Source organism: Acipenser ruthenus, chromosome 43 (genome assembly GCF_902713425.1).
Source record: "Acipenser ruthenus chromosome 43, fAciRut3.2 maternal haplotype, whole genome shotgun sequence".
NCBI lineage: Eukaryota > Metazoa > Chordata > Actinopteri > Acipenseriformes > Acipenseridae > Acipenser > Acipenser ruthenus.
The window spans coordinates 4602731-4629748 of record NC_081231.1 but is presented as its reverse complement, the minus strand read 5'-3'; the positions used below and the strand labels follow the sequence as shown (position 1 = coordinate 4629748).

Genomic DNA, 27018 nt, shown 5'->3' with positions numbered 1-27018 from the left:
TCTTGGTGTAATAATATTATGCAATGCAATTAACTGTACATTAAAATACATTTCAATGAGGAAAAAATATCTATAATAATTGAGTGCTAATATCCAGAAAAAAAATTGAAGGGGAAAAAATGTCTGTCAGTCAAATGAGAAATACGCATCACAAGCTGCTTTGCCTTGCACCGATTTACCACCTTGCCAGAAGCTGCAACAGTTTATAAATTAGCAAGAAAAATAGCACTGTGTGGGATTTCTATATACGGAATATAAAAAACAGAAGATCAACACAGCAACTCCTGGTCCCTTATTTACTTCTGACTGTCAAGAAAAACAAGTCCAGATTAGGCTGCACATGCACCACTAGCTGCCAAATAGTGATCTCTACACACATGTGAATTTGCAATGGCAGGGATTATTAAAAACGATGCGTTGTCTCCTTTGTTTTTACCTGAAATGCACTTTTTTTTTTAACCGCACCTACTGTATGGCATCCTTTGTTTTGTAGTTAAATCACGAGGGTAAAGTCAGGCCCTTCTTTCTTCTGGGATATTTTTCATCTTTAATAGTGTTACACATAATGACTTTGATAACGTTTGAATAAACCGTGTTTGTTCCAGCAGTATAATAAATATATGTTACATGGATTGAATCAGTGTTCTATAAAGTACAGTATGTCTTACTATATTACTACTATAATATACATTTCATTTCACAGTGTGTCTGTCACACATGACATTGTGAACAGGATAACTGACTTGATTTTATTTTATTATTCAATCCTAGCTTCATTTGTATTCTTTTTGCTATAATCATTTCATTTCACTATAATCTTTCACTCCCTTCCTCTTACTGTGTGATTATGAGGACCCTCTCTATATGCCTGCACTGGTTTTTATAAAAGGTAATGGCTTCAGATACCGGAGTACATGATTCTAGTTGATCATTCTGGATGACTCCTTATATCAACAGAAATATTATGTACATGAAAGTACTTCTGTATTTACATTTAGTTATTTTATAAACATTTATTTTGTCCATACAAATGTTTGAACAGAATAATTCATGATGCATTTTTTCTTTTAAATGTAAAAGGCAGGAAATAGTGGAGCTGCTCCAGAACCTCAGCTCTGGCTCCATGCTCCGCTGCGGCTCCAGCATCCCCAGATCCAGCTTCGGAGCTCAGCTCAGGAAACTGTCACTCTCCGCTCTGGCTCCAGGCCCCTGAGCTGGCTCCAGGGCTCCAGAATTGGAGCATGGCCAACCCTAGCATGCACCCACACGGCAGACGCCTGTCACAAACCCTTTCTAAGGTACATACCTTCATTAAGACATAAACATTGATTTGGATTCAACTTACAGTACAGGAATGGTTAGTATATTAAAGCTTGATCACAATGAATCACCAGTCCCCCTTATCCTTTCAGTCCAGTCCTGCTATAATCCCCCTTCTATAAACCTCAGAATGATTTTAACAATATAATTCTAACTGATTTCTTATTGCATAAAAAACAGCTGCTATTATTATTATTATTATTATTATTATTATTATTATTATTATTATTATTATTATTATTATTATTCTTAGTCATTTAGCATATGCTTTTATCCAAAGCGAGTTACAGAGACTAGGTGAACTATGCATCAACAACTGCTGCTGCAGAGTCACTTAAAATATGACCCCGGTTTAACCTAAAACCGTAATATATTAAAAAAAAACAACAAAAAACTGCTGTCTACTTGTAAAATGAAATAAAAATACACACAGCAGTCTAGAACAGTTCCATGAATATCAAACAAGCAAAATCTTTTACTCTGTATAAATGTTCATGGAGGGTAAATGTTTGCAATCAATATTATAAAACTAATTTAGTCAGATTCTACATTCAGTTTTCAGAAAGCTATGAACACAGGAGACCTGCAATCACTGGGTAATGACATTTAAAAAATACTTTGATCATAGAAAACGGTCCTTTCCCTTCTGGGATCTAGCCATTGCAACTTTAAAGTTTTTATTTTACCACCTACAGCTCTGGCTAAAAGTTCTGCATCCCCCTATAGAATGAACTGATTCTGCTTCATAAAGTCACACGAAACCTGCTGAATAAGGTTAGCATATTAAATTACACAACGCTTTGTATTATTCCATATTCTTAACCAAAAACTGACAGAAATTGAAAAATGTGACATTTTGAAATTCAACATGAATACTACACTACATGCCTCCAGCTGACTTTTGCAATTTCATTTTGTAGCTTCTTTTATTAAATTATGTTAAATAAAATATCTAAATTATGTTCATACAGGTTTTTTTTTTATTTTGTATTATGTCTCAATCCTAAAATTGAAGGTGATGCAAAACTTTTGGCCAGAGCTTTAGAACTGCTAATGTTCTTTTAACACCCCATTCCCAAAAACATGTTAAAGAAAGAAAGAAAGAAAGAAAGAAAGAAAGAAAGAAATGCACACCCTGAATAAGTGAAGCATTAGTTTGCTTTAACACTTTCAACAGGAAGTGTCAGTGAGCTGCTGTAGCTACAGTTCAGACCAGTTCAAAGGGCCTCAGCAGCATCAGCATACATCACTGTGAGAGGACTTTCTGTACCACTATTTACAAGTTTCCAGGTCCTATATTTGATTGCAGGTGGAAATCAATTTAGTTATCTTACAATCCTTCTGCACACATTTTTGTATTAATCTTTAAGCACGCTTCCATGTTTGGCATTACTTCTACCATATTGTATCATGCATGTGCAATACTTTCATTCAGGGCCGTCATTTGTTATAGGGCAGGGTGGGCAGCTGCCCCCCCCCCTCCAGACACACAATATAATCACTATTAAGATGGTCGATGTTTTCTTCACAAATGAATAAAATGCATTTTTCAAACATTGTTATTTTCTAATCGAACCCGGATCCAGAATGAAGTCAGCCACGGCTGCAAGGCGACATTCATTCATTTTCTATTGATAGTTCATCATTGTCCAGTGATTATATTGATAACACAGAATTACACTGCAGTCTATTATTTCTATAAGAATATAATATTATTGATATCATGAGTCAAAGGGAAATGTCAGATATGTTTGTCACAGCAGGTGGAAAACAGAAGAAATTAAACACAGCGAGACAACAAGGAGGGATTCACTTGTGGAAGAAACTATTAATATTGCTGATGCCCAGGTACAATTATTTATACCTGCTCTAAAGAAAAGGTACCATAGATTTGAAACTAGATTTAGGCTCATGTGTAGAGCTGTGCTGAGCGTTTTCGGTTTGGATTGGCAGAAAATAACATTTAAGGTGGCACACTTGTTATAAATTAGTGCCGTGCTTTACAAATACTTGCATTGCAAATTTTTTATAATTTATTTTAAGAATAAGAACGATGCTGACAAAACGCACGTTATCTCATTGTAAACTGGACCAATTACTGCCTGCTTATATTCATTCATGATGCTAATTACTGTTTTAAAATGTTACATTGTTTAAATATGCATTTATATCGAAAAAAAATGATTAGGCAATGCTATAAATGAAAATCTATGAATTTATTTTTCTAACGTATTTTCGTATATATGCAAATGTTGGTATTACTTTGGCAAAAACATTAGACTTACAGGCTGGTGTTGACACACATTTGCCTTGATGAAAGCGAGACGCCACCCCCTTTTATTTTATTTTATTCATGATTATCGGGGTAAACATGTTATTTAAAACTTTGCTACAGATTTATACTTTCGACATTCACAGAATTGTGGTGCTTATTTAGAAGTTCATGTTCATTGGTTTATATTTGATACAAACAGCATGATTTTCAAAAGGGGAAAAATAAGAACTAGGTTATAAGTGATTTCTAAAGCTGATTTGGGTCACGAAGTATCTGGCTTTCAAAGGGTTTAGATGAAACGAGTCGTGAATTCACTTGTTGATGCTTTAAAAATACAAATCAAGTGATGTGGTTCCATTCATCGGGCTTTGAAAATCATTTTGCCACCTCGTTCTTGTTTTGCCCCTTTTGAAAATCATGCTGAAAGTGTCATTCTTTGTGGAAAGCAGGTGAAATGTATCAAACTTAACTCAAGGTTGTAAGTATATAACTAATCCGGTGAGATGTATTCGGATGGATGCTCTAAATTAAAGAGTTAAACTGCGTTCTTACCCCTGGCTCTTTTTGTAAAGCCCATGCAATACAGGACTTTCTTTTATTTTTTTTCAATGATCTGAAATAAGAGTCTTATGTCCCGAGCTGCTTCTCTAAAACGATTTGAAAGAGATGATGTTGTACCACTATTTGTTTAATGTAGCAGTAGTGACGGTTTGCAGCTGAAATGTTTAGTTAACTATATTGGAAGCTGGCAGTACAGTAATTCAGTTAGTGTTAAAGCCTTTACTCACTTTTAATGTTGACACAACTTTGCCCCCCCCCCCCCAGAATTTTTCTGAAATTATGCCCCTGCTTTCATTTGATTTATCATACATTGACTAGCTTTTTCTACACTTAACTACACTTTTACCATGAAACTACCATGAAAAAAGGTCCTCACTTCCCTGTGCTTTACCATGTGCTTCCCTGCTTCACCATGCATACAGTGTGTTTCACAATACTCTCTGTCATTTACCTGGCTTGCACACTCTGCTTTTACCATGAAACACTTCCCTGCTTTACCATGCATACAGTGTGTTTCACAATACTCTATTTCATTTACCTGGCTTGCACACTCTGCTTTTACCATGAAACACTTCCCTGCTTTTACCATGCATACAGTGTGTTTCACAATACTCTCTGTCATTTACCTGGCTTGCACACTCTGCTTTTACACAAGACACCACCTCAAAATATAGATTTTAAATTACGATTGAGTCTCCAAACCTAGAATCTTTCACTCTAACTGTCCCCAAACCAGATGGATAATCAGCAGCATGTTTAATAAAGCACCAGCAATAATACTTACATATCAGTGCAGCGACTTCACAAGCCTGCATTCTGTCTGGAGATGTTTTCAAAGCTGAGCTCAGTGTAGAAACTTCACAGTTTTGAAGTTGTAAACTTACAGGTTCCTCCCACTACACTTATTTATTGAATGACCACAAACGTATTTCTAATATGTCTGATTCTGTTGTCTGACAAAACATAGTCACGTGATCTCATTTCGGGGAGTATTTATTTTTACACTGAGCATCAAACAACTTCATTTACATGTAAGAAGCTAAAACTTCTATTAAGCAACTGGCTGCTGGAAAACAAAAACACTTTACTCAAGAACTGGTCTGATGAAACCACTGTTCAAATGAGGGGATTGAAACACTTCTGTACACACACTGCTCTGTGCTCTGTGTGTGTGGGGGAATGTAAGGTTGGCAGGGATGGGGTTAAATCTGTCCCTCCAGCAATCACAGGTGTGGCCATTCCACCATTAGGTAATTGATGCTAATTGGGGAGTGGCCACATATATAAAAACATGGAGAAATCCTTGCTTTGGGGTGAGTGATTTTTTGTATTGTTGGTCAAAATGGTAGTGAAGGCGAATGCCCAGACTACATCTGATTGTTTTGTTTAACCTTTTGTTTTGACCCTTGTGCCTTTTTCTTTGTTCCTGTGTTTGTTAATAAGCGTGCGCACCAGCACTTAAACTGCAGCTTTCTGTCTCTGGGTCTCTTCCTGCCGGTAACAGCTTGGGCCGTGACGCTACCCTGTCACAAAGGCTATAACAACGTGCGCTTATAATGCTACAAACAACATTCACCACAGTGATGGTGTACCATATGTACCTACACAGAATTGCCATAATATATGCAAAATGTTTGAAAATGATCTGTATAAATGACATTTTCCAGCAGAAAGACATTGTCAGTACAAAATCTAATTTCTCTGCTGGGGATAAAAATTGAAAGATCAGAGCCAGGGTCCATCCGTCCGTCCATCAAATTGCACCCTGCTAACATACTTTGCAAAATATATTTTCTAAACAAAGTTGTTAAGGCAGGAGAAAGGCAGATAAAAATCAAGCACATCCTCTCGACTTAATTTACTAAATGAAAATAAATGACCAACAAAATAATTACATACAGTTCTGTACCAGTGGCGACTGGTGACTTCTAAGTCTGAAGAGACACGACTACAAACCTGTTTCATCAATCTGCCATGCAAAAAAACAAGCTTCATTCATTTCTTTATTGATTTCTTCTAGCACAGTAAAGAAAATGCATGAAATCAGGTCATTCTGTCACCCTGGTAAATATGGATCCTTATTTCCATGTGAGCAGCAAGTAACTTGTCATATTGAGCAATTATAATGCTGTCAGCGTTTCATATTAATGTTTTCATCGCCATGGTTTCAAGGTGAACTTTTGCCATTATAATGAAATGCACTTTTTAGACATCAAAACATAAACACCAAAACACAAAACAGATCAAGTGAAACTTACATACTGTATTTCTTTTTTTTAAGCCCAATTGCTTGAACACTGTGTTCTACCTTTAAAAATGTCTGCACACAACAAGCACCAAGGGATAAAGATGATAAAACAGCTGTGTTTAAATATACAGTGTTTTTAAAATGTTCCTACCCTTATTATGGATTTCTTTTTTTTTCTGATCACTTTTTAAAATCTCACTCATAGTAGGCTGAAAGCAGTGCTTCAGCAGGGGGCGGGAGGGTTTGAGTTGATCCTCCAATTAAAACCAGGGATCTGCCATTGCTAGTACTGTACTGTGTGGTGGTCACAGGAGATAGGAGTTTATAACAGAGTCTTGCCTGCTCTGAGGACCCAGTGCTGCTGGTAATATAGGAATGTTGAATCCAAGGTTTTGGTTAAAGTGTCATTTTTTCTTGCATTTTAGACAATAGTTTTGTTTTTGTTTTATTGAATATTATTATATTATATTATCATGTGAAATTGAGGAGGCAGGAGCCTCCACTGATACTTGTATTGAATCATCTTGTCAGTAGTACCCACACCTCCAAGCACTAGCTTGTGAGCTTTGTGTATGTAAAGCTGTCTTATGTACTGTAGGCTAGTCATATCCAGAGATCTAAATATATCAGCATATAATTATCAGTTGAATGATTTAGTTGCAATATGAAACATATATTCAAGTCAAGACTAAAAATGCACTTTTAGAAAATGGCTTTCTTATCTTAGTGGGTTTTAATGTAATTTGAAAATGGCTGTTTTTGTATTATTATTATGTGTACCAGTATACTGTTATTTAAATGGTCTGATCATGGCAGTTGTATGCGTGACTTGCTATACACATGTATTGTGGTTTGTTCTTTTTTCCTGCTATGTACTGTACAGTGCTTTGTGATACTTTTGTATGAAAAGCTTTACAGAAATGTAATAAATGCAATAAATAAATATACAGTGCCTTGCGAAAGTATTCGGCCCCCTTGAACTTTGCAACCTTTTGCCACATTTCAGGCTTCAAACATAAAGATATGAAACTGTAATTTTTTGTGAAGAATCAACAACAAGTGGGACACAATCATGAAGTGAAACGAAATTTATTGGATATTTCAAACTTTTTTAACAAATCAAAAACTGAAAAATTGGGCGTGCAAAATTATTCATCCCCCTTAAGTTAATACTTTGTAGCGCCACCTTTTGCTGCGATTACAGCTGTAAGTCGCTTGGGGTATGTCTCTATCAGTTTTGCACATCAAGAGACTGAAATTTTTGCCCATTCCTCCTTGCAAAACAGCTCGAGCTCAGTGAGGTTGGATGGAGAGCATTTGTGAACAGCAGTTTTCAGTTCTTTCCACAGATTCTCGATTGGATTCAGGTCTGGACTTTGACTTGGCCATTCTAACACCTGGATATGTTTATTTGTGAACCATTCCATTGTAGATTTTGCTTTATGTTTTGGATCATTGTCTTGTTGGAAGACAAATCTCCGTCCCAGTCTCAGGTCTTTTGCAGACTCCATCAGGTTTTCTTCCAGAATGGTCCTGTATTTGGCTCCATCCATCTTCCCATCAATTTTAACCATCTTCCCTGTCCCTGCTGAAGAAAAGCAGGCCCAAACCAAGATGCTGCCACCACCATGTTTGACAGTGGGGATGGTGTGTTCAGGGTGATGAGCTGTGTTGCTTTTACGCCAAACATAACGTTTTGCATTGTTGCCAAAAAGTTCGATTTTGGTTTCATCTGACCAGAGCACCTTCTTCCACATGTTTGGTGTGTCTCCCAGGTGGCTTGTGGCAAACTGTAAACGACACTTTTTATGGATATCTTTAAGAAATGGCTTTCTTCTTGCCACTCTTCCATAAAGGCCAGATTTGTGCAGTATACGACTGATTGTTGTCCTATGGACAGAGTCTCCCACCTCAGCTGTAGATCTCTGCAGTTCATCCAGAGTGATCATGGGCCTCTTGGCTGCATCTCTGATCAGTCTTCTCCTTGTATGAGCTGAAAGTTTAGAGGGACGGCCAGGTCTTGGTAGATTTGCAGTGGTCTGATACTCCTTCCATTTCAATATTATCGCTTGCACAGTGCTCCTTGGGATGTTTAAAGCTTGGGAAATCTTTTTGTATCCAAATCCGGCTTTAAACTTCTCCACAACAGTATCTCGGACCTGCCTGGTGTGTTCCTTGTTCTTCATGATGCTCTCTGCGCTTTAAACGGACCTCTGAGACTATCATAGTGCAGGTGCATTTATACGGAGACTTGATTACACACAGGTGGATTCTATTTATCATCATTAGTCATTTAGGTCAACATTGGATCATTCAGAGATCCTCACTGAACTTCTGGAGAGAGTTTGCTGCACTGAAAGTAAAGGGGCTGAATAATTTTGCACGCCCAATTTTTCAGTTTTTTATTTGTTAAAAAAGTTTGAAATATCCAATAAATTTCGTTCCACTTCATGATTGTGTCCCACTTGTTGTTGATTCTTCACAAAAAATTACAGTTTCATATCTTTATATTTGAAGCCTGAAATGTGGCAAAAGGTCGGAAAAGTTCAAGGGGGCCGAATACTTTCGCAAGGCACTGTATAGGCAATATATTCTTTACACATTTCTAGTGTAAAAGACTAGAATTCTATAGTCAACATATTCTTATGGATTTCTAAAAAGTCAGTATAAATCTGTCTGTTATTTTATTTAATTCAGTCCAGTGAAGGGCTTCAGGGGCTGCGGTTGAGTGAGAGGAAGTGCTGGAGGATGAGCACACAGCAGGGTGCACAGGAAGTGATGGCAAGACATTAAACTGACACTTTAGATTATTATTTAGAGGAGATGTTAATGTTAAGGTCTTCAATCCCTGTGAACGGGGCAGGACATCCCTGGACAAGCGATACTGTAACTCAGAGGATTCAGAAAGCTTGAACTCACACAGCTTTAGATGATGAATTCAATACTTCAGTGGGGTTCTTTAACAGCACTGCAGAAAAGTGTCTCACATGCACAACTTCATCTCATGAGTTACAAGATCAAGTTAAAGCTTTGTGAACCGGGCCCTTCAGCTAGACAAACATTTCAGCTAAAGCTTTCACCATCACACACTATAACAAAAACTCTGTCAAAGACAGATCTTTTCATTTCAGGATGCTCAGATTGCACCTGCTCTGTAGATAAAGATGCACAAAAAATAATTCATTTAAATAAAATATTAGTAACATTCCTCCCCAGCCATGGATGTAAAATCAAGACAAGTCTTATCAGTGTCATGAGAAAGCCCCATGAGGACCTACATCCACTGAGTCTGGAAGCAACACCCCAGTAACGTTGTTGAAGCAGACACCCTGGCATCCTTCAAGGAGCTGCTTGATGAGATTCTGGGATCAATAAGCTACTAACAACCAAACGAGCAAGATGGGCTGAATGGCCTCCTCTCGTTTGTAAAATTTCTTATGTTCTTAAGTTCTTATGAATGTGCACAATGTGAATGTGACAGACAGACATCTCTTCATATTCCCAGATTCTGGTTCTCTCAATACACTAAAGAACACCCTCACCAAGTGTCACCACAACTGCACTTCAAGATAGAAATGTGAATATGAACCAGGTAAAATCTCTATTAACTGATCTAATAGGGACCAGGGATTGTTCATTAATTGTTCAGATAATTGCTTTAAAACTGTAAAATTGTTTATATGAGTCCCAATAAAATCTATGATACCCCTTTATCTTTAACATCATATGTACAGTACTGAACTATATTTTAAATCCCGGAGGTTGAGGGCTGAATAGTGCATTTTCAACGACAACAGGGCAAAAAAGCACAGCACACAAAAAGACAGGGTCACCAGTCCATCTGAAAAGACAGAAAGAGTTCAGATCAGCAGGGCTGAGAGACGGGTCAGGATTGAGGAGTCTGCAGGATCACCCATTGATCTGAAAAGACAGAAAGAGTTCAGATCAGCAGGGCTGAGAGACGGGTCAGGATTGAGGAGTCTGCAGGATCACCCATTGATCCTGTTGCTAATAATAAAAAAGTCTCCTTGTAAAATAAAATAAAGATACACAGAGCAGTTTCATGAATATCAAACAGACTGAAAAGGGTCAGAATAATCTTTTACTCCATAAAAACGTTCATGGAGGGCAGATGTTGCAATCAACATTATTAACTAGCAATACAAAGTATATTAGTAGGATTTTACATTCAGCTGTCAGAAATCCATAGATAACACAGGAGACCCACAATCACTGGGTAATGAAATAAATACTTTAATCATAGAAAACGGTGCTTTCCTCTTGTGTGAACGAGCCATTACTAATGTAAAGCTTGTATTTCATCTCCTAGCAGTGCTGAATGTGAACGAGCCATTACTAATGTAAAGCTTGTATTTCACCTCCTAGCAGAGCTAAATGTGAACGAGCCATTACTAATGTAAAGTTTGTATTTCACCTCCCAGCAGAGCTAAATGTGAACGAGCCATTACTAATGTAAAGTTTGTATTTCACCTCCCAGCAGAGCTAAATGTGAACGAGCCATTACTAATGTAAAGTTTGTATTTCACCTCCCAGCAGAGCTAAATGTGAACAAGCCATTACTAATGTAAAGTTTGTATTTCACCTCCCAGCAGAGCTAAATGTGAACGAGCCATTACTAATGTAAAGCTTGTATTTCACCTCCTAGCAGAGCTAAATGTGAACGAGCCATTACTAATGTAAAGTTTGTATTTCACCTCCTAGCAGTGCTAAATGTGAACGAGCCATTACTAATGTAAAGTTTGTATTTCACCTCCCAGCAGAGCTAAATGTGAACGAGCCATTACTAATGGAAAGTTTGTATTTCACCTCCTAGCAGAGCTAAATGTGAACGAGCCATTACTAATGTAAAGTTTGTATTTCACCTCCCAGCAGAGCTAAATGTGAACGAGCCATTACTAATGGAAAGTTTGTATTTCACCTCCCAGCAGTGCTGAATGTTTGTTTAACACCCCCTCCCCACATTGTGTGTGTGGCCTGTGAAGCAAATATCAAATTCAGTGTATATTTCTTAAATAGAATGTGACACATGTTGCTAAAGCTGATAACATCCTGGTAAAGAAAGAAATAACACTGAATAAATCAAGCGCTCGTGTGCTCGCTTCCTGTGCTCAGTTTAACACTTTGTTTCAACAGGAAGTGTCAGTGAGCTGCTGTAGCTACAGTTCAGACTAGTTCAAAGGGCCTCAGCAGCATCAGCATACATTACTGTGAGTAATATATATATATATATATATATATAGTGATATATTGCCCCCACTCGGGTTCGTTGCCCCTTTAAAAATTGACCCAGACACAGAAATTGGGGTTCAGCGCTTCCGCGCACTTTTAATAATACAAACAGAAACACCAAAACAAAAACAAACACCTAGCTCTTTACGAGCACTAACTTAACTTTTAGGAACACCCTGACTACAAGTAGGACGGCTAAGCCGTTTCCCCACCAAACAAAACCCAACAAACTAAAACCACACAGGTTCGACACAGCACTTGCTTCTGTATGACTGCTCGGAGACAGAGCACACTATCTGCCTCCTTCTATACAGCAGCTCTAAGCAGACTGACTGCACCTCTTATATACCCTGCACCTGGTCCTAATTTAACAATAATTACCAGGTGCAGGGGATAATTAACAATTAACACAAATGTGCATTCGCACATGTTTTCTTCCATGCAGGGAGGATTAACCCCCTCCCCGCTGTGTTGAAATACAGTACTGTGCAAAAGTTTTAGGCAGATGTGAAAAAATGCTGTAAAGTAAGAATGCTTTCAAAAATAGACATGTTAATAGATTATATTTATCAATTAACTAAATGCAAAGTGAGTGAACAGAAGAAAAATCTAAATCAAATCCATATTTGGTGTGACCACCCTTTGCCTTCAAAACAGCATCAATTCTTCTAGGTACACTTGCACAAAGTCAGGGATTTTGTAGGCATATAGTCAGGTGTATGATTAAACAATTATACCAAACAGGTGCTAATGATCATCAATTCAATATGTAGGGTGAAACACAATCATTAACTAAAACAGAAACAGCTGTGCAGGAGGAATAAAACTGGGTGAGGAACAGGCAAACTCAGCTAACAAGGTGAGGTTGCTGAAGACAGTTTACTGTCAGAAGTCATACACCATGGCAAGACTGAGCTCAGCAACAAGACACAAGGTAGTTATACTGCATCAGCAAGGTCTCTCCCAGGCAGAAATTTCAAGGCAGACAGGGGTTTCCAGATGTGCTGTCCAAGCTCTTTTGAAGAAGCACAAAGAAACGGGCAACGTTGAGGACCGTAGACGCAGTGGTCGGCCAAGGAAACTTACTGCAGCAGATGAAAGACACATCATGCTTACTTCCCTTCGCAATCGGAAGATGTCCAGCAGTGCCATCAGCTCAGATCTGGCAGAAAACAGTGAGACCCTGGTACACCCATCTACTGTCCAGAGGTCTGGTCAGAAGTGGCCTTCATGGAAGTCTTGCGGCCAAAAAGCCATACCTCCGACGTGGAAACAAGGCTATGCGACTCAACTATACACGAAAACACAGGAACTGGGGTGCAGAAAAATTGCAGCAGGTGCTCTGGACTGATGAGTCAAAATTTGAAATATTTGGCTGTAGCAGAAGGCAGTTTGTTCGCCGAAGGCCTGGAGAGCGTACACAAATGAGTGTCTGCAGGCAACAGTGAAGCATGGTGGAGGTTCCTTGCAAGTTTGGGGCTGCATTTCTGCAAATGGAGTTGGGGATTTGGTCAGAATTAATGGTCTACTCAATGCTGAGAAGTACAGGCAGATACTTATCCATCATGCAATACCATCAGGGAGGCATCTGATTGGCCCCAAATTTATTCTGCAGCATGACAACGACCCCAAACATACAGTGAAAGTCATTAAGAACTATCTTCAGCGTAAAGAAGAACAATGAGTCCTGGAAGTGATGGTATGGCACCCACAGAGCCCTGATCTCAACATCATCGAGTCTGTCTGGGATTACATGAAGAGAGAGAAGCAAATGAGGCTGCCTAAATCCACAGAAGAACGTGGTTAGTTCTCCAAGATGTTTGGGCCAACCTACCTGCCGAGTTCCTTCAAAAACTGTGTGCAAGTGTACCTAGAAGAATTGATGCTTGATGCTGTTTTGAAGGCAAAGGGTGGTCACACCAAATATGGATTTGATTTTGATTTTTCTTCTGTTCACTCACTTTGCATTTAGTTAATTGATAAATATAATCTATTAACATGTCTATTTTTGAAAGCATTCTTACTTTACAGCATTTTTTCACACCTGCCTAAAACTTTTGCACAGTACTGTATATATATATATATATATATATATATATATATATATATATATAGTGACCAAGCTGGCCGTACCTTTGGGTTCGTGACCCAGAGATAAAAACATTTATTCGAAACACAAAACAAACAAACAAACCCCCTGCTCTCATTGAGCTCTCACTACACACATGCAGGTCCCTGTCTAACATGCAGGACAGCTAAGCTGTGTACCTGACATATAACACCAAAACAAAACACTTTAATACAAATTTTAATAAAGCCAAACGTAGGTTTAAACAGACCTTTACGACTTTCCATCAGGCTCTTCACTCAACAGCAGCAGCCTCAAGCAGACTGACTGCTTCCCTTTTATACCCTGCACCTGGCTCGAATTTTCAATAACTACCAGGTGCAGGTGATAATTAAACAAAACAATAAAACAATTAAATTAAACAAAAGGAATTAACTTGGCAGGGAGGCTTGCGCTCTGTCCCTGCCATATATACAGTAACAAAAACTTTGTTAAAATAACGTTAAGGTTGCAGTTCAAAGTGTCAGGAAATGGGACGTTAAGGCACAGAACCTTAACTCACCCCTATGATGCCGATGCATCGCATCAGATATGACAGCATACATGACATCAGTAATGACATCAGCAATGACTAATCACATGATAAATGCTCCACCAAGACTGCCCAGAAGGACATTACCTGGGTGTGTTTATTGGTATGGAGAATATTGTTCCACCAGCTGTTCTTAGGAACTCATATGACAATAACAAGACAAAGAAGCACAGTTTGGTCTTCATTCTCCATGGCACTGTTCCAGAAAAAAAAAAATCATTTTACTGAATGAGATACATATTCAAATGCATTTGATAAACCAATGGTCTTGGGTAGATATGTGGCATTGCCATATTGCATAGTGGCAAGCGTGCCTAGTTTTGCATTGGAAGTAACAGTAGTAATTATGCAACACCTATATCACATCTATAGACAACAGTGCAAAGAGTGACCCGAGTGACAGTGAGCTCAATGAAAGTGTTCTTGTTTTGTCTATGATTGTGTCTACGTTGGCACGTACGCCAAGAAGCATGATAGCTACAGTCCAGCACAGAGAATTTTTTTTCCAGTGTAATGTCCATCTGGGCAGTCTTGGTGGAGCATTTGTTATGTGAATAGTTATGTGAACATTCATGTTAAATTTAACTACAATAAAGACGTATTCCTCTAGACGATTAGATTTGACCTCTGACCTAAGCAAAGACACCTTTATATTGTCTTTTTTTTTAACATATACTAATATCCAGTTTTTATAAAAAATAAAAGATGTACTTCAGTGAGTTACAGGTTCTGTGACTGTAAACTAAAGGTCTCCTAGTGTATGATGACATCACAGAAACTCTCCAAAGGTTTATTATTTTGGTAATGTCCTTCTGGGCAGTCTTGGTGGAGCATTTGTCATGTGATCAGTCATTGCTGATGTCATTACTGATGTCATGTATGACCTCATATCTGATGCGATGCATCGGCATAATAGGGGTGAGTTAAGGTTCCGTGCCTTAACATCCCATTTCCTGACACTTTGAACTGCAACCTTAACGTTATTTTAACAAAGTTTTTGTTAATGAATTTCCATAGTTTCTTTCTTTGTTTTACTTGAATCTACTACAGTATAAATTTCTAAAGTCCTACACACATCGAAGGAAATATGTAGTACAGCAACCCATGAAGTGGAGACCACACAGAAAAAGGCAGCCAGCCTGGTATAACACAGGTGAAACAGGACTGTTCTAAGAGATCCGAGTAACACACCGCACCCCAACACATTTGTTTTTTTTTTCCCCCAGGGTCAGGGACATAAGAATGTGAGATCAGCTACTGAAATGTGTCATCTGGCTTATTTATGAAAACATCTGTCCCTATGCACATGACTTTATTATACACTACAGCAATCCAGTAATGAGACCAGCTTTGCTTTTGTGTGCAAAATGTTCTACTGCAAAAACATGCCAGTTATCATCTATTAATGAAACATGTATAATACTCCATACAGCATACCGCATATACAGTGTGATGAACATGAGACTTAAATGCAGCCTATAGTATAAATATTACAATTGAGTACAAATGTTAAACTTATTTAAGCATTTGAATCCGAAGGAGCGCTATTAGAATATGGATCTGTTAAAAAAAAAATGGCAATTGGGGCTGCAACAGGGCCTGGGCGGCTGGTGTCTGTTTAGCCAAGAGCTCTAAGACCTGGGCCATCTGGGCCTTGAAATCCATAATGTCCCTTGCCTGCTTGGAACGCTTCACCCTTCTCGCTCGTGGCAATGGGGAGTGACTGCAGGCAGCCTGCGCATCGGGGATGTCTAGCAGGGGGTCCTGGGACAGGTCATGGAGGAGGAGCTCTGGGGCTCCAAGAGCTGCCGACGGTCCAGCCATAGAGGACATGGAGCTCAACCTCATGGCCCTCCCCAAACGAGCTTCTTTCACCCGGGGCTGGAAAGCCTCACAGATGCTACAGGCCACGTCCCTCTCGAGGGCCAAGGTGGCATGTTGAATGCCCAAGCATCGCACACAGAGGGTATGCTTGTCCTCTTGCGGGATATTGGCGTTGCAGGCCGTGCAAGGGTGGAACCCCGACTTGCCTGACATGGGCCTGGTGTTTTGCATGGACCGTGCAGAAGACACCACTTGCACTGCACTCGAGCACTAATAAGTGTGAATGCCATGCGCTCACCTACTAGCGCTGTAGCAGAGGGTACCTCACACCTAGCACTGCGCACCACGTACCGTGCCACACCGTATGTCCATGCAGTAGTGTAGTACCAAGCACCGTGTGCACCGTGCACCGCGTGCAGAGCCCGTGCCCACCGAGCACTAGCGTTGTGGCAGTGGGTACCAAGCACCGTGTGCACCAAGCACCGCACGCACTGAGGACCGTGCAGCGCTGTGACTGTGCACTGACGCTGACGCACTGGGTACTGTGTGCTGTATGCACTGAGCAGTTGTGCACCGAGATACCTGAGTATCAAGGGCTATGCGTGCGCCACGGTACCGAAGCACCGGGGAGGCCACTACACAATGTGCCTACCCTAAACGCATGGTCAACACACTGGTCAGAACGTAGCTTATACCAGGGGGATACAAGGCCGAAGCCCCTGCTGGGCGTGCTGAAGCAGACAGCAAAACACTATTTGTTTACAAGGCCCGATTAACCGAAGTGGACGGGCCTACACAGCCGGCAGGGTCTACTCGACAGTGGGGATATGGCAAGGCCTAGCCCCGTGGAGGAACTGTGTACTCTCCAGAAGAATAGACAACCACTCGCGGATGACTGCACAGGCAGTCGCTCACACATGACAGACAGAAACAAAGAGCGGCCTACCACGCAAGCGAGGAGGCTGCTGGAAGACAGAAAGGCAAAAAAGACTTGGTCTGGGAAAGCGGTAAGCCAGCTTTCAGCACGAATGCAAGTGAAATGCAATCGACTCGATTCGACTCGAGAAGATCTTTTCTATCAATATGCTCAGCTCAACACAGAGGTCTTACCGTACCGTCTTGAGAAGGAAAAAGAGAAATGGCTTCCTTTGAATGAGAGTTTTATCCCCTCGGTGGGTGGGATCGAGTGCATCATCCCAGGAAGGGGCCTATCAGCAGCTCTGATATAGAGAGCTCAGCGATACCTATCCAATGGGCAGGCATATCCCATACGTAATGTCTTCGGTGGTCGTCTTCGAATTGAAAGGGAACCCCAATTCCGACAGAATGAGGAATGTTATGCAAATGAAGTGGGTACCTAATTAACATATCCCCCCGTGCAAATATCAAAAGGGTTGCCGTGGTCAGAGTGAGTATTTTCCATCTAAAGTGGTTCCGTTTGTTTAAAAAAGTCATAATGGAGATGGGAACCTATTTCAATCAGGCTGCCCTGAATATTAAAGTGTCTTCCAACAGTCCAGAACTCGCTGTCTCCGTCTGTTTGAACATGACTCTTATCCTGAACGATCATTGCGAGTTAGGAACGAGCCCACAGGTGTTGAAGAGAACACAATGGTAGACCTGTGGTCAGCGTACTTGCCTGCCATGACGTCAAGGAGTTAACGTGTAAACAGGCTGCAGGTGTGGTTAGGTAGGGGATCAAGTTTGGACCATGATTAATTCTCATTAGCCTTAATTGGCCTGCACCTGTAGCCTGTAACCGTCCAATTCCAAGATAATCCAGCACCTTTAAAAGAAAGCCTTCACAGCCAGTCAAGGGTGGCTTCCAACCAGTGAGCAGTGTGAGATTATCTACAACCAGGGCTGAACGGGAATACAAAAGAGAAGCTAAAACTGCCTTTGCGACTGCAATCTTCTTTCCTGGGCCGGCGCTGTTGGAAGGGAAATACAGCAAAGTGGAAAGAGACGCTGCTGGTTTTCACATGCTGGGGGACAGGCTGAAGCCAGCACATGACCTGGTAAAACCCAGGAACCAATTACTTTAACTGGACGCGGCTAACTGTCCAGTTAGTTTACATTGTTGTTGTTTTTTTTTGTTCTACAAATCCTGTTTGAACTGTTTATTTTCTTTATATCTCATCTCGCAACCAGGATTGTATTTTCTTTTGTCAAGTAAGCAAGCTTTGTGAAGTTTAATAAACAAACTTGGATTATATTGGAAACAACTGTCTGTGCACCCACACGCTCACTATATATATATATATATATATATATATATATATATATATATATATATATATATATATATACAGTGCCTTGCGAAAGTATTCGGCCCCCTTGAACTTTGCCACCTTTTGCCACATTTCAGGCTTCAAACATAAAGATATGAAACTGTAATTTTTTGTGAAGAATCAACAACAAGTGGGACACAATCATGAAGTGGAACGAAATTTATTGGATATTTCAAACTTTTTTAACAAATAAAAAACTGAAAAATTGGGCGTGCAAAATTATTTAGCCCCTTTACTTTCAGTGCAGCAAACTCTCTCCAGAAGTTCAGTGAGGATCTCTGAATGATCCAATGTTGACCTAAATGACTAATGATGATAAATAGAATCCACCTGTGTGTAATCAAGTCTCAGTATAAATGCACCTGCACTGTGATAGTCTCAGAGGTCCGTTTAAAGCGCAGAGAGCATCATGAAGAACAAGGAACACACCAGGCAGGTCCGAGATACTGTTGTGGAGAAGTTTAAAGCCGGATTTGGATACAAAAAGATTTCCCAAGCTTTAAACATCCCAAGGAGCACTGTGCAAGCGATAATATTGAAATGGAAGGAGTATCAGACCACTGCAAATCTACCAAGACCTGGCCGTCCCTCTAAACTTTCAGCTCATACAAGGAGAAGACTGATCAGAGATGCAGCCAAGAGGCCCATGATCACTCTGGATGAACTGCAGAGATCTACAGCTGAGGTGGGAGACTCTGTCCATAGGACAACAATCAGTCGTATACTGCACAAATCTGGCCTTTATGGAAGAGTGGCAAGAAGAAAGCCATTTCTTAAAGATATCCATAAAAAGTGTCGTTTACAGTTTGCCACAAGCCACCTGGGAGACACACCAAACATGTGGAAGAAGGTGCTCTGGTCAGATGAAACCAAAATCGAACTTTTTGGCAACAATGCAAAACGTTATGTTTGGCGTAAAAGCAACACAGCTCATCACCCTGAACACACCATCCCCACTGTCAAACATGGTGGTGGCAGCATCATGGTTTGGGCCTGCTTTTCTTCAGCAGGGACAGGGAAGATGGTTAAAATTGATGGGAAGATGGATGGAGCCAAATACAGGACAATTCTGGAAGAAAACCTGATGGAGTCTGCAAAAGACCTGAGACTGGGATGGAGATTTGTCTTCCAACAAGACAATGATCCAAAACACAAAGCAAAATCTACAATGGAATGGTTCACAAATAAACATATCCAGGTGTTAGAATGGCCAAGTCAAAGTCCAGACCTGAATCCAATCGAGAATCTGTGGAAAGAACTGAAAACTGCTGTTCACAAATGCTCTCCATCCAACCTCACTGAGCTCGAGCTGTTTTGCAAGGAGGAATGGGCAAAAGTTTCAGTCTCTCGATTTGCAAAACTGATAGAGACATACCCCAAGCGACTGACAGCTGTAATCGCAGCAAAAGGTGGCGCTACAAAGTATTAACTTAAGGGGGCTGAATAATTTTGCACGCCCAATTTTTCAGTTTTTTATTTGTTAAAAAAGTTTGAAATATCCAATAAATTTCGTTCCACTTCATGATTGTGTCCCACTTGTTGTTGATTCTTCACAAAAAATTACAGTTTCATATCTTTATGTTTGAAGCCTGAAATGTGGCAAAAGGTCGCAAAGTTCAAGGGGGCCGAATACTTTCGCAAGGCACTGTATATATATATATATATATATATAATTTGGATGGGGGTGTGTCACAAAGACGCCTGCAGTGGGTGACGTCAGACCAGAAACAGGAAGTAACAGACAGAGGTTGGTGAAGCTGAGCACTTGGTTGTGCTCAGCATTTAATAATTAAACAGAAAATAAAAAGGTTGTAAACATACAAAAACACAGGACACGACACTTCACGCCAAAATAAAGAGACAAACAAAACAAACACGGTGAGTGAAACACTTATATTTACGTTCTTACTTTCGTTTTGCTATTTAGTTTCTCCTTCTCCACACTCGTTCTCCACTCACCGAACACCCAACCCCGAGTGAAAGAAATGTGCATCTATATATACTGTTGTGCTGGGATTCAATTACTAATTAATTATTCACTTGAATCCCAGCACGTGAATTAATTCTGTGCAACCCCGTGCTCACATACTATACTTTAAATGCACGTGCAGTGATGTGCAATCCCGTGCCTAAATACAAATATACAATTTAAATCACACGTGAAACACAGACCCGTTTATATCCCGTGTACCAATGCCTATACACCAACATTAACACACGCACGCAACATACAACACAGAAATGCACACAGGGGCAGAGCACATTGCCACAGGGTGTTTTATTGGTTTTTATTAGTTAAAACGAAAATCAGAAGCCCCATTTATAATGCAATCTTCATTAACAGTTAAATAATAATAATCATTACTATGAAACATAAATGTATATAATTGTTATTACAATTGAGAGCAAGAATTTAACATATTGCTCATTATTCCCTAAAGTTAGAACTTAAAAGTGATTCTATTAAATGTAATATTAAACTGCAGTTCCAAAGTGCCTATTGTTGTACCTGCAATTTATTGTTCAAAGCCTTATCTCCATTTGTGACCTCTGGTCCTTGTTTCTTTTTTCAGGTCAAAAAAGTCCCCTGGGTCGACATTGCACCCTAGTGCTCCCTAGTGGTCATGATGGGAATGGTGACTCATTGTTAGACCCTGGGTGTCCCACTAGGCTAAGCATTGTCATATCTACAGAGCAGAGAAAAACTCTAAATGAACGCATAAATGACTAATAGTACCAGATATGTGACCTTAAAGTGGCATAGTCTGGTTCATGACAGGAGGTGCTTTGAATAATGTCATGCTGTAACCCTTTCAAGACCAGCTTATTTATTTAAACCTGCAGACAATGTCAGCAACTGCTGGTGAGCTGGTGATCAGCTACGACTTGGGAACTGTTACAAAGTGAACAGCAAATAGATTCATTTAGGAGTGTAGACAACAAACAGCTGATATAGATCCATTCAACCAGAACCCAGTCTCCTGAACCACACTGTATAGAAAGGGATCCCTCGCTATAGAGCAGTCTCTGTTCAGCCCCTGTGCTGCCCAGCACCCAGTCTCCTGAACCACACTGTATAGAAAGGGATCCATCGCTATAGAGCAGCCTTGTCAGGGGACTGTAGTCTCTGTGAAAATAGTAATAATAATAATAAAAAAGATGCCATAGATTGAGATTGAAACTTTATTGAAATGAATCAGCAAAAATACATTCAGAAATACAGAGTATCATTATCGTGCACAAACCTTCATGAATCATATGTTTTATTTGGTACAGCTCGTGTGATTTCTATGTGTTTGCATGAGATGAACATGTTTCATGAATGCATGGATTTGGGTCCCCTCCCCTGCTCCCCATACACTATAATGAGAAATAAAACTTTCAATGACCCTGTTATTTTTTATGTTTTTTACAGTAATGTAAATTAAATATCAGAAAAAAAGAAGACATTTCCATTGAAATCATAAGCTGTAGCAAACCACCCTACTCATAGCCTTAATGACTTCACCCCATGTTGCATTGCACCCTGCAGACTGCACATATATTTCTGTGTGATAATGCAGACCTATTTAAAGACCATAGGGGGCGCCACAGTCCTAGTATATGCTGCAGCTTCACTTGCATTGCGACAGGCTCCAGTCCTGGAGGGCTTTTCCTCCAGGTAGAAACGCAGCCATGGTTGGAACGCAGACCTGGACTGGAAGAGACCAGCTTGCTGAGCTGCACTAGGACAACTCGTCTCACTTACCAGACAGAGGCTCAGAGTGACCCAGGCTAGAGCTGCCCATGTCATTGCACTGGAGGATCATGTGAAAAAGAGAACTGTCCTTCACCTGCCATCTACCTTAGCTCTGTCCTCCTGATAAGCAATTCAACACCTGTATCCTGGCTGCTGTTTGTAATGTACTGCAGCATCAAGACCTTCCAGGTGATTGTATAATTATACAGGAGCTTGCTTCCTTCCTCCCTCAGTAAATGTGTTTGTGGTGCCCTCTATGGGATTTAATAGTACACTGCAAGTTGTACATTCATTCTGTAAATCCATGCTCTGCCATGCCATGGGGAAGAGGCCTGTTACTCTGTTAGCACTCTGAATATATTCTTTACAAGGTGAAAGAAACTTGCACCAGCAACTAATGTAACCTCTATTAGAATCATTTACTACATTAAAACACACACACCTCACCTTAATATAAATATGTGTTGCACCAGTAAATAATTTAATATATATTTAAATTTTCATTAAAATTAAAACACACACACCTCACCTTACTATAAATATGTGCTGCACCAGTAAATAATTGAACATATATTTAAATTACCATTAAATTAAAACACACACACATCACCTTAATATAAATATGTGCTGCACCAGTAAATAATTGAATATATATTTAAATTACCATTAAATTAAAAAACACACACACCATCACCTTAATATAAACCAGTAGATAATGTCAGAGTAATATAAACCAGTAGATAATGTCAGATTAATATAAACCAGTAGATAATGTCAGAGTAATATAAACCAGTAGATAATGTCAGATTAATATAAACCAGTAGATAATGTCAGATTAATATAAACAGTAGATAATGTCAGATTAATATAAACCAGTAGATAATGTCAGATTAATATAAACAGTAGATAATGTCAGATTAATATAAACCAGTAGATAATGTCAGAGTAATATAAACCAGTAGATAATGTCAGAGTAATATAAACCAGTAGATAATGTCAGAGTAATATAAACCAGTGGATAATGTCAGATTAATATAAACCAGTAGATAATGCCAGAGTAATATAAACCAGTAGATAATGCCAGATTAATATAAACCAGTAGATAATGCCAGATTAATATAAACCAGTAGATAATGTCAGATTAATATAAACCAGTAGATAATGTCAGAGTAATATAAACCAGTAGATAATGTCAGAGTAATATAAACCAGTAGATAATGTCAGAGTAATATAAACCAGTAGATAATGTCAGATTAATATAAACCAGTAGATAATGTCAGAGTAATATAAACCAGTAGATAATGTCAGATTAATATAAACCAGTAGATAATGTCATATTAATATAAACCAGTAGATAATGTCAGAGTAATATAAACCAGTAGATAATGTCAGATTAATATAAACCAGTGCTGCTCTGAAATCCCCCGCTTGTCATTGTGGGTGCTGGTATCTCACGGCTTGAAGTACTTCTCCTCCTCCTCCTCCTCCTCCTCCTCCTCCTCCTCCTCCTCCTCCTCCTCCTGCTCCTCTTCCTCCTTGTGGAATATCTCCCCATCTTGTTTTCTCCAGTGCAGATTAACACCGTCCATTGGAATGTTCTTGGAGAGGTGCTCCCGGATCTGAAACAGCAACCACAAGAAACACAGTGTTATCAAGGAGCACCACATCTCTCTGTGTATCTATCAGGGAAACGAGAGGAAACTAGAAGGAACTAAATAGAAGCAAAGTCAACGTGAGATTAGCTCATCAGTGTCACACGAAGTGTTTGGATTTCTGAAAGGGAGTGTCACCTACCTGCTCTAAAATGGCTTCGCTCACTTTGGGGTCCTCAAGATTCACTCCTTCGGGTACGTTTAGTTTGACCCTTGCTGTTGCCATGTTATCTGTGCAGACAAACAGAAGAGTTCACACAGCCATTAAATAAACCCCATGTCAAACAATAAGACCCCACGTAGTCTGTAATGTGCAGCACAGAAGAGATCACACAGCCATTAAATAAACCCCATGTCAAACAATAAGACCCCACGTAGTCTGTAATGTGCAGCACAGAACGGGAGAAGCGTTCCCTTTTTAGATTCTGAGAAATGTGCCGTTTTAACTGAGAAAGGATCAATTATCAGTGAGGAACCTTCGACGACGCACTAACCCTTTGAATGTATTCATTTTGTTGCATTATACAATTTTGAAATATATTTAATAAAAAAAACTGCCTTTGTTTAATATTGCTAATTACAGCTTTATTAAAACACAGGTAGCATAGAAATAAATAAAGTAAACAATCATTAAACACGCAATTCATTTTCCTTCAATACTTCAGGAAAGCCAGCCTTGAACGCAATGTCTTAGACCTCAGTTTTCAGCATAGTGAATGCAGTGTCTTAGACCTCAGTTTTCAGTATAGAGAATGCAGTGTCTTAGATCTCAGTTTTCAGTAAAGAGAATGCAGTGTCTTAGATCTCAGTTTTCAGTATAGTGAATGCAGTGTCTTAGATCTCAGTTTTCAGCATAGTGAATGCAGTGTCTTAGACCTCAGTTTTCAGTATAGTGAATGCAGTGTCTTAGATCTCAGTTTTCAGCATAGTGAATGCAGTGTCTTAGATCTCAGTTTTCAGCATAGTGAATGCAGTGTCTTAGACCTCAGTTTTCAGTATAGTGAATGCAGTGTCTTAGATCTCAGTTTTCAGCATAGTGAATGCAGTGTCTTAGACCTCAGTTTTCAGTATAGTGAATGCAGTGTCTTAGATCTCAGTTTTCAGCATAGTGAATGCAGTGTCTTAGACCTCAGTTTTCAGTATAGTGAATGCAGTGTCTTAGACCTCAGTTTTCAGTATAGTGAATGCAGTGTCTTAGACCTCAGTTTTCAGCATACTGAATGCAGTGTCTTAGACCTCAGTTTTCAGTATAGTGAATGCAGTGTCTTAGATCTCAGTTTTCAGCATACTGAATGCAGTGTCTTAGACCTCAGTTTTCAGTATAGTGAATGCAGTGTCTTAGACCTCAGTTTTCAGCATAGTGAATGCAGTGTCTTAGATCTCAGTTTTCAGCATAGTGAATGCAGTGTCTTAGATCTCAGTTTTCAGTATAGTGAATGCAGTGTCTTAGACCTCAGTTTTCAGTATAGTGAATGCAGTGTCTTAGATCTCAGTTTTCAGTATAGTGAATGCAGTGTCTTAGATCTCAGTTTTCAGTATAGTGAATGCAGTGTCTTAGACCTCAGTTTTCAGCATAGTGAACACAGTGTCTTAGACCTCAGTTTTCAGTATAGTGAATGCAGTGTCTTAGACCTCAGTTTTCAGTATAGTGAATGCATGCTTTGCCATTGTTGCCGTCTTATTTGCTTTCTTGTTCTCTGTACATGTTTATGACTGGCAATATGATCTTTTAATGGGATTGACTCATACATGAGCAATGGCAGTAAAACTTGAACAATAGTGTCCCACCATCCTCATAGAGATAATCAGATTTTGTTTCAGCTCTGTCTTTTACTGAAACATTGCTTTTTTTTCTTTGTTGGTGCAGCTGTCATGTTGAGTTTCAGCAGAGACACGTGAGTGAAGTCACCTAAACTCAACTTGCAAACAAATGCACGTGGTATGTCGTCTTCAATCACTACACTGTACTGTACATTACATTTTTACCAGTTTCTAAACGCTTGATATGATGGTATTTCTGAAATGTTTGTTTTTTAAAAGGGAAATAAAACAAAACCCGTGAAAGTATGAGTATTGTGATTTTTATTTATGTTTATTTATGTTGACTATTTATACTTCTAAATAATGCAGTAAGATTGTGCTTCAAAAACGTTTTCAATTATACGATGAGTTCAAAACTGTGACGTTCCTAAGCAGCACCGGGCAGCCCTCTCCATAGAGGCAGAATCTCCAGACTCCTGCTTCACCCGCCCTGCACTACTGGATTCACTGGAGCCCCAGCGAGCTCTGTACGAATGTGACGTGCATTTTAACAGGGAAATCAGAGAATCATCTCCAAGACACATGGAAACATGCTTATGTTAATGCTTTGCACGAATGCTCTCAAAATGAGATGTTGGAGTCTCGAGGGAGGCTGATATTTGATAACTTGTAAAAGTTAATAAACTGAGTGGAAGGTTGTTGCCAGTTACTGTGTAAAATGTGCGCATTTTACCCTTAGAGGGAACGCTGAATGTGAGTTAAGTGCAGGGCTCAGGTGAGGTGCTGGTACCTAGAACACAAGAAGCAGACGTGTAGAGGTAGACTTTCAGAGATGAACTCTTGTGTTTAGATGTTTAGAGGAGTGTCTAATGTTAGGGCAGTTTTCAACAGTATAAACAGGGTTACCTGAAGACAGATTATTTGTACTGGACAAAATAATGTAACTCTATACATTAGGATTCCAAACCGAAAGACAACCGTCTGCTCTCCTAGTGTTGTTGCTGAATAGTTGCACACAGCTCTCCCACAGCTGATATAGCTCTAGTGGATCACATGACACATGAGGTGGGCTGTCAATCACACTGAACAAACTGCCATCTTCAAACTGCACTTACCTTGAGAGACCGGAGTGGAAGAGGGGCTCGAGGATTCTGCTTCTGTAACAAGAAAGAGAGAAAAAAGAAAATTTATAACAAAGCCAGATTCCTGCAGTGGTTCTGAATCCACTGAAGTGATTACACTGCATACCTTGAGAGACCGGAGTGGAAGGGGGGCTTGTAGGGTCTGACACTGTAAAGAAAACACACAACAAGAAGATTTAGTGTTTCCTGTTTCAAGTGTATTGTTCAAATGCATTTCAATGAAACTGTGTCTATGCTGCTGTCTCCACCAGGACAATAAATAAATACTAATACAATCAAACAATAAGTCATTTAT

General features: G+C 39.5%; 2 protein-coding genes and 1 long non-coding RNA gene across 3 annotated transcripts in view; 1 reads left to right on the top strand and 2 right to left on the bottom strand.

The window, feature by feature from the left end:
• LOC117404737 (Fc receptor-like protein 5) overlaps nt 1-5017 on the bottom strand; it is a 30582-nt gene extending 25565 nt beyond the window's left edge. The window contains exon 1 of the mRNA XM_059011973.1: nt 4941-5017. Coding sequence (XP_058867956.1) covers nt 4941-4971 — 31 coding nt within the window. The 5' untranslated portion in view covers nt 4972-5017. The remainder of the gene's footprint in view (nt 1-4940) is intronic.
• LOC117971457 (zinc finger protein 624-like) overlaps nt 1-27018 on the top strand; it is a 183008-nt gene that overhangs the window by 53527 nt on the left and 102463 nt on the right. The window lies entirely within an intron of this gene.
• LOC131709417 (uncharacterized) lies at nt 23969-26880 on the bottom strand. Its single transcript, XR_009311523.1, has 3 exons — nt 26830-26880; nt 26697-26738; nt 23969-24051 (listed from the first exon to the last, which is right to left on the bottom strand). It is a non-coding gene; the product is annotated as an uncharacterized LOC131709417 (long non-coding RNA).